We start from the raw sequence: 8,769 nt of genomic DNA on the forward strand, positions 1-8,769 counted from the left end.
CGGAGACGTAGACACATAAATAAATTTAAATTCCATAAAATTATGAAAGAAAAAAATGTTTTATGCTAACGTCACTGTGAACAAGAATTAATCCATTAGTGGAATATTTATTCATATATACTGATGTAAGTTAAAGAAATTGGCAGTAAAAATAAGAAGTGAACTATAAAAAAAAATTTTTCTTCCCTCCCATAATTCGCATGCTTTTAAATCAGATGAAGAACAAAAAGACTTAAAATGCCAAAGAACCAGGGAGTGAAATGATCTATATTATGTGACATGATGTGTTATATATACTAAGATCACTCTCTCCTTTATATATTTAAGATAATCAGTGCTCAAATAGTCTATTTCTGACCTAGATCTTATTGTTCTTATGCCCAAGGGGAGAAAAAAAAAATCCTCATTTACATAAGGAACAGAATGGCTCTAAGATAGAATTACAAAGAAGAATCAACTACATGAACCCTCCTCTCTTTTATTTAATCTTCAGCATAAAGAACTGAGACTATTGGGTAAATGACATATTTCTTTTATATTGTAAAGAAAATAAAAATTCAAGACTGTTTCTCTCATTCCCAAAAGGAGATTCGTACATTTTACCATGGTCCCAACAGTGCCTGATTTCATTATTAAAATTTTGAAAGTAGTTTTAATGAGCTATTTATTAATCCTTATACTCTTCCATGCCATTTCTTATTCTGTTAAATGTACTTCTGGGTTCAGAAAGAAGCATTCAAATCATCCTTACTTTTTCTTTACTGAAATATACTTTTGCTAAAGAAAGATGATGTTGAAGATTATTTTTCCTATGAAATATGCAAGAAATGGATGAAATAATTTGTGTGGGTCCTCCTTCCCTCCATGAAGACTACTGCAGCAAATTTAAACAAGTAAAGCAAAGCTGCAGATAGCAAACTAGAAAAATCCATGGCTACCATTCACACAACGACCTGTAGCAGCTGTCTCCTCAAGTCTCTCCCTCCCATGCCCTGCTCTGCCTGCCAGCCCAGCTGGAATGAATGGGCTCTGCAGAGCACTGTAAATGGTGCTGCAGACCCTGAAAATCTGTCACTGAAAACCAAAGGGAAAATAAAAAATTTCAACTTTGTGGCCATAATTAACTTCTTTACCTCTGAAATTTCATTATCAATGTTAGGTGGTATCCAGTCCAGAGTCTTATTCTGCATAGCCCATCCTTGTTGATAATGGAGCCTTTCTAAGCAGCAAAAGAATGTTACTGCAATCCATTTCCTTAGGGGGGTGAAAGCAAAGCCTTTTTGTCCCAAGAAGCAATTGAGCAACTGCCAGTCTCTAGTTGAATAGCCACGGTGTAAGGCTGGCTGCAATTCCCACAGTTAGAAGCCTAATCTCAGAGGAGATTTACCAAATTCGTATAAGTACTACATAAAAAAGAAATGCAGTTATTGAGCTGACATTACACAGTTGTCTGCGGATGGAGGCATTACAAAATCTTTTTCTTTTTACATTGTACAGTTCTCCCTTTTTTAATTCGGTGTCTCAGTTATTTTTCTCATTCCAGAAAATAGGCAATGCAGAATATAACTGCATGTACAGGTAGTACTAGCTGCTGAACTCAATTCTTTCTCTTTGTATTTTCTCAATTCTGTATCAAGAAAGATAATTAATTTTAAGGAACAATACACTACATAAAATACATAGACTTCTTGTAAAAAACTATTTCTAGTAAACTATTTGACTATAGTATGTTCGTTATATCTTAATTATTGCCATGTTAGAACTGCTTGTGTGATTCCATATTTAGTGCGGTTATTCTTCTCATTTTCCATTTTTGTTTAGCTATTTGTGGGAGGAGTGCAAAAGATGGTCTGAAAATATATTACTTGAACCTGAGAAACCACTTTGAATGGCTCTATTATTGAACTTTTTAAATCACACTTACCCAAGCCATTTTGAGCATCCTTCCTATTTTCTCTCCTACTTTATTTTCTTTTAAATTAGAGATGTTGAATCCTCATCGAATGTGGTCGAGTTTAGTACACTTTGAGGGAGGGACTGGAGTAATTTTCCATTAAATATTTCATCTCAACACAAATTCTGCGATTAAGTAATTTGGAAAAAACCTTACACTGCTGATTTTAGTCGTAGTTTGAGGTTTAAGCAATATAAAATCATCTCGACCTCAGTTCTCTTTCTTCCCTTTAGCACCCCCTCCCCAGCCCCACCCCATAATGGATGCTCGGCTGTTTTCGCTCGGTCTCTTTGTCTGAAGGATGCAAACAGTCTATGGATGCTAGGGAAAAGGGGGTGGGGGAGAGATTACCTCATTCCATGTCGCTTGCACCAATCACCACTCTTCTGTCATGGCTTCTCTGGGCAGACCGAGGGGTCTGGACCAACAGGAAAAGGCCCCAGCCCATCCCCATGGTGACCGAGTTGTATATAGGGAGCCGCATCCGCCCATGTGCCGCAGGTTCTCTTACATCGACCGCCTAAGAGTCGCGCTGTAAGAAGCAACAACCTCTCCTCTTCCTCTCAGCCATCCGCTCGGCAGCCGCAAAGCAGCAACCATGGTAAGAACATGTTTTCTCTGCCTTTTTGTGGCCGTTGGATGGGGTCAGTCCCCCACGGTCTGGTAGGAAAATCGTCCCTTTTGTCTTTACAACTTCTTTGAGTAAGGGTAGCCCTTACGCTTTGTTGGCGAGGTTAAGCTTTGTCTGTCCCAAATCCTTGAGCCGGGCCGCCGCCTCAGTGTGGGGTGCCGGAGCCAGGCAAGAACTGCGCCCAGGGCGCGAAGAACCGTGGGGGAAGAACAAAGGCGGCGTGGAGGGGGTTTTTGTTATCTGAGCCTTTCGGGACCGCAAGCAGCCATCTGTCGGTGATTAAAGGGTCTAGGGCAGGGAAAGACGATCGTGGCGTCTCCTGCTCGGCCTCAGTGTATGTGCACACTGTATTCGTGTGATTCGAAGAGGCTCTTTTCTTCCTCGCGTTGTTCCCCAGGGGCGAGGAAAGGAGGCATCGCCCCCAAAAGACCCCAGGGGTCAGTGGGTGTAGGTGGGAGGAATGGGGGAGAGAAGGACTGACATAAATTGAAGCCTTGGGTTAGCAAAAAAAAGAAAAAAGTTTCCTCTCCGGTTCTTTGGCATTTTAGAAAGATACCCGTTTATTAACAGGGGGGGAGGAAAAAGTGGTTAGTTTTTGTTGGAGCCTGCGGCAGCCGGCGTCAGGGCGGCGCTGGGGCGGAGTTGTTTGTTTCTGGCTCCTCTGGCCTTGCAGCCACTGGGCGGGGTTCGCCCTCGCCGAACCTCTTCTGTCAGAAGACTTATTAAAAGTCTTTTACCACTGTGGAACTGAAAAAGGTTTTTCATTCACTGCTAAAATTTAGATGAAATATTTTTTCTTGAGCAAAAATCACAATTCACTTGACAAGCCCTCTAAAGTCTGGTCCGGGTCTACCCCCCCTCCCCCCGCCCTGACTGGAGGAGGAGAGAGGAGAGAGAAGAGAGGGAAAGGAGAGGAGAGAGAGGAGAGGAGAGGAGAGAGAGGAATAGGAGAGTGAGTGGTGTGTGTGTGTGTGTGTGTGTCCTGTCTGTCTGTCTTGGCCGCATGTTCAGTGAGGGAGAAAGACCATTTTGTGAACCTGAATACCCTAATGCCCAGGACCACGGGAAACGCCCTCTCCCCCACCAATATATCAGTGAATAGACAATGGATAGACATGTAAGCCGTAACCATAAAGACCATAAAGGAAATCTATTCAAAAATATCTATTGAGTATGATGAGTATGAACATTCCGTAGTGGGTAGAGAATCTCAGAATGAAAATACATACTATTTTTTTGTTTTAAATAAACGTTTCATTATCCTTTCACTGGGTTTTATTCTTTGTTTGGTATGACATTTGTTTTTAATTTAGGAATTTTTTTTTAAAGATACTCAAAATTTTTTCAGTATACAGTGGAGAAGATTCTGGAGAAACTTAAAAAAGTAATGAAATTGCTGCAGACAAAGAAGAATTATATTCTGTTCCGCTGTCTTTTGTTCAAGCACATCTTCATTAATTCATTTCAATTTAGGCATATGGTCCTAGCCTGGCTCAGAGGAGGAAAACTGGCAGAATGGCACAATGAGATCATGTAGGCAGTTTCTGGAAATAGAGCTTGCTCTGTTAAATAATGCAGCAGACAGTACAGGCTAGCACCAGGCACGGCAAATACAGCAATGCAGGAGTCAGCCCTTGTTTAGATTCCAACCCTGTAGTACAGATGGATTCTGCAGATAGACTGCAAAAGGGTGTGGCTTCTAACCTCAGCTGCCATACAGATGTCCATGTTGAAATACCAAGCCATTTAGAAGAAACTCATCTTTATTTAAAGGGGAAGGAGGTAGTAATATTGATTCCAATTAATTAATGATTGGATTTAACTTCATTTAACAAAATCTGTGCTTTGACTTTTTTAAATATGAAAAATCTATTTAAGTATGGCTATGGGAACAATGGGCTTGCACCATGTGCTAAACAGTGCAACATTATTTTTCATGCCACGCCCCTCTGCAGAATTTGTAGCAGATGCTTTTCCATAATTATTTCTATCCTATTAGGGATAAGACCTCAAATAAATTTGAAGAGTATGTATATATTACTAGAAATATTTTTAGAAATCTGAAAATTCAAAATACTAACACACAAAAAAGTACACAAACTAATTTTACAATTTTTCTCTTTTCTTTTTAACAGCGTGAGTGCATCTCTATCCATGTTGGCCAGGCTGGTGTTCAGATTGGCAATGCCTGCTGGGAGCTCTACTGCCTGGAACATGGCATCCAGCCTGATGGCCAGATGCCAAGTGACAAAACCATTGGGGGGGGAGACGACTCCTTCAACACCTTCTTCAGTGAGACAGGCGCTGGCAAGCATGTGCCCAGGGCAGTGTTTGTAGACCTGGAACCCACGGTCATTGGTGAGTTGACCTCAGTAACCCAAGTGATTCCCCAAGGGTCTGGGAAAGGACGTGTGTCCCGGGGGTTCTATTGATGCCCTGGGGTTGAGCAGGCTTGTGCAGGTTATTGGTGATAGATGGCCACTTTGTTTCCCTTTTCCAGATGAAGTTCGCACTGGCACCTACCGCCAGCTCTTCCACCCCGAGCAGCTCATCACAGGCAAGGAAGATGCCGCCAATAACTATGCTCGTGGGCACTACACCATTGGCAAAGAGATCATTGACCTTGTCTTGGATCGAATTCGGAAGCTGGTATGTTTATTCTCAAGAATAAGTTAACGAGCCTAACAAGCCTAAGGAAGACTTTTGAAATATACTATTTTTTTCAAACACAAAATTGAAATATAAAAAGATGAAATATTTCTTTATAGTTTGTTTAAAAGTTCAATCAAAACATGAATTATTTCATGTCATTTCTTAAATTTTAATGAAAATATTTTTAATAAGAAATACTGAGTAATTCTAGGAAGGCCTACATTTTTAAAGTGTTTCTTATCAAAATAAGGTCTATATCCTTGGAATTGTATGAAAAGTGAAAATATATTTACTGATTATAACACAAAAAGCAATAACTATGTTTTCTCTATTCTTTTTTAACAGGCTGACCAGTGCACAGGTCTTCAGGGCTTCTTGGTTTTCCATAGCTTTGGTGGGGGAACTGGTTCTGGGTTCACCTCCCTGCTGATGGAACGTCTCTCTGTCGATTATGGCAAGAAGTCCAAGCTGGAGTTCTCCATTTACCCAGCCCCCCAGGTTTCCACAGCTGTAGTTGAGCCCTACAACTCCATCCTCACCACCCACACCACCCTGGAGCACTCCGATTGTGCCTTCATGGTTGACAACGAGGCCATCTATGACATCTGTCGTAGAAACCTTGATATTGAGCGCCCAACCTACACTAACCTGAATAGATTGATAGGTCAAATTGTATCCTCCATCACTGCTTCCCTGAGATTTGATGGAGCCCTGAATGTTGATCTGACAGAATTCCAGACCAACCTGGTACCCTATCCCCGCATCCACTTCCCTCTGGCCACCTATGCCCCTGTCATCTCTGCTGAGAAAGCCTACCATGAACAGCTTTCTGTAGCAGAGATCACCAATGCGTGCTTTGAGCCAGCCAACCAGATGGTAAAATGTGACCCTCGCCACGGTAAATACATGGCTTGCTGCCTGTTGTACCGTGGGGACGTGGTTCCCAAAGATGTCAATGCTGCCATTGCCACCATCAAGACCAAGCGCAGCATCCAGTTTGTGGACTGGTGCCCCACTGGCTTCAAAGTTGGCATTAATTACCAGCCTCCCACTGTGGTGCCTGGTGGAGACCTAGCCAAAGTACAGCGAGCTGTGTGCATGCTGAGCAACACTACAGCTATAGCTGAGGCCTGGGCTCGCCTGGACCACAAGTTTGACCTGATGTATGCCAAACGTGCCTTTGTTCACTGGTACGTGGGTGAGGGCATGGAGGAAGGAGAGTTTTCTGAGGCTCGTGAGGACATGGCTGCCCTTGAGAAGGATTATGAGGAGGTTGGTGTGGATTCTGTTGAAGGAGAGGGTGAGGAAGAAGGAGAGGAATACTAAAGTTAAAATGTCACAAAGGTGCTGCTTTTACAGGGAAGCTTATTCTGTTTTAAACATTGAAAAGTTGTGATCTAATCAGTTAATTTGTATGTAGCAGTGTATACTCTCATATACAATTACTGGCCTATTCTTTAAAACACAATGCTTTGTTACAGACCCAACCTGTCCATTTCTCTGATGGGTTTGAATAAAGTATTCCCTGTCTTAAATGAGTTCAAGACTTGTATTTTCTATTTGGGTGTCTGAAAATTTTTATGTGTTTAGTACACTGAGAAGAAAGAATTTTTGATTGTGGTATATGCAAATATTATGAAGTGAGTTTAAATTGCCTTAGTATGTTATAAAGCTTATTTGTAAATTAAGAAATGTATAGATATTATAACATCCATGCTATTCTTAAGTTTTGACTCAATTATAATAGTTACTTAAAATGATGGTACTTTTTAGAATGGATACTTGATAATACAAAGCGAAAGGTCTGATTGGCTGCTGAACCTCATACAAATAACAAAATGATGAGTATTCTAAATGCATCAGGTCTTACACGCTTACATTCATGCCCCCTCATTTCCTTGGCATGTGTCCAGTGCCATCATGCTTCCTCTGCCCTGGGTTCTCAAAAGAAATCTCTCCAAACAATTGTCCCCTATGTTAGACCTAGTTTTTTTCTTTTTTCCAGATTTATTTTCAGCTGAATGTGACAATGGAAAACCTGATAAATTTATTCACTCTATGTTTTTAATTATATATCTGAATTTTAACTATCTGAGGATATTCTTAATTTACTATGGGCCAATAACTTCAAAGAACAAAACTCTTAATAGTGCAATTGCAGGCATCAGCATCAACACAGAGAAATAGTTTTGGACAAAGGGTTTCCTTAATAATAGAGTTCACCTGTTAGTCCAACTGACCAAAAGGCTGGACTCAAAAGTAAAAAAATTGTATTACCATTACCAAAGGTTATGAAATTATTTTTTATTATCAATAGCCTATTTAATATATTTCATGTTATGTATATTTTACAATTTAAAAAACACAATGGAAGCATAAATCAAGAACTAAAAATATGGTTACTGGTAGGGGGAGGGAACATGGTCTAACCAAACTTTGTATTTGTTGTATAATTTGGCTATAGAAACATGTAACTATTACATAATTATAATAAAGAATTAAATCACAGTGGAAAAACATCTCTAAAATATTAAGCAAAATGAAACAATCAAACCAAGTATCCAGTTAATGGCTTATCTACAGAGTGGGGAATTATTTCACATGACTTTAAAACACAGAAATTCAATTGTATATCCACAGTGAGATGTGTTCTAACGAAAAAGAACTCTAAACGAAAAACTTCAGTAATCATAGTAATAATATTGTTATTTTGAAACTTAGAATAAAATAATTCATTGTTATTAGTAAACAAAAACCTTGTTATAATTATATCATATGTTCAAAAACATGGATGAATCTTAAGTGGAGTCATAGAAATAATCCAAATCAAAATTTTCATCTAGAGATGAAAAATGGATCAGATAAAAAAAATACTGAATGGGATTAACAGTAGATTAGACATTGAAGAAAAGGTTAATGAATTGAAGATATAACAAATATTATTTATTTCATCCAAAATGAAACACACTTTAAAAAAATGGAAAATAATGAACAAATAAATGGATACTAAATAAATAAGCAGAATGAAGATGACTTAGAAATTTTAGACTAAAGCTTTAAGAATGAGACTAAACATTTTGGTATTATTTTTTCTCAAATGTAAACTGCTTTCAACATAAAATGCAGTGCTATAAATGGATTTAAAACAAATTTTGTAAATCTACATAGAGATTTTTAAGAGTAGAATTACATAGTGTTAAAACTTTTGTTCATATATTTATTTTACTTTAATTATGGTAAAATACACATAAAGTTTACCATCTTAACCATTTTTTGGTTTATAGTTCAGTACTGTTAAGTGCAACCACTTAGTTGTGCAACTAATCTCCAGAACTCTTTTCATCTTAGAAAATTAAAACTCTACACCCATTAAATAACTCCCATACCCTGTGGAAGAGAGTCTGTTCCGTAATGTGACACTGCTGGACCCTCAGGCTAGATCTGGGCTGTAAGAGTGATCACTTCCTGTAAATTCCCTCAGAAACTCTCTCATTGACACCTCCCTTATGCCCCACAGCAAAGAACAGATCAT

The 8,769-nt window shown here is 39.1% G+C and overlaps 1 protein-coding gene across 1 annotated transcript; it reads left to right on the forward strand.

The window, feature by feature from the left end:
* Positions 1–2,445: 2,445 nt before the first annotated feature.
* Positions 2,446–6,775, forward strand: LOC120618200 (tubulin alpha-1A chain). The gene is made up of 4 exons (XM_039882136.1): positions 2,446–2,555; positions 4,721–4,943; positions 5,086–5,234; positions 5,583–6,775. Exons 1-4 carry the CDS (start codon positions 2,553–2,555, stop codon positions 6,561–6,563), a joined length of 1,356 nt encoding a protein of 451 aa, XP_039738070.1. The 5' UTR covers positions 2,446–2,552; the 3' UTR covers positions 6,564–6,775.
* Positions 6,776–8,769: the final 1,994 nt, after the last annotated feature.

Source organism: Pteropus medius, unplaced genomic scaffold, assembly GCF_902729225.1.
Source record: "Pteropus medius unplaced genomic scaffold, Ma_sr-lr_union100, whole genome shotgun sequence".
NCBI classification, from domain to species: Eukaryota; Metazoa; Chordata; class Mammalia; order Chiroptera; family Pteropodidae; genus Pteropus; species Pteropus medius.

What these genes read in the sequence shown, in the direction of transcription:
- LOC120618200 (XM_039882136.1), top strand. An exon ending in CCTGGAACCCACGGTCATTG is followed by an intron (nt 4,944 to 5,085) that starts GTGAGTTGACCT and finishes TCCCTTTTCCAG; the next exon opens with ATGAAGTTCGCACTGGCACC. An exon ending in TGGATCGAATTCGGAAGCTG is followed by an intron (nt 5,235 to 5,582) that starts GTATGTTTATTC and finishes CTTTTTTAACAG; the next exon opens with GCTGACCAGTGCACAGGTCT.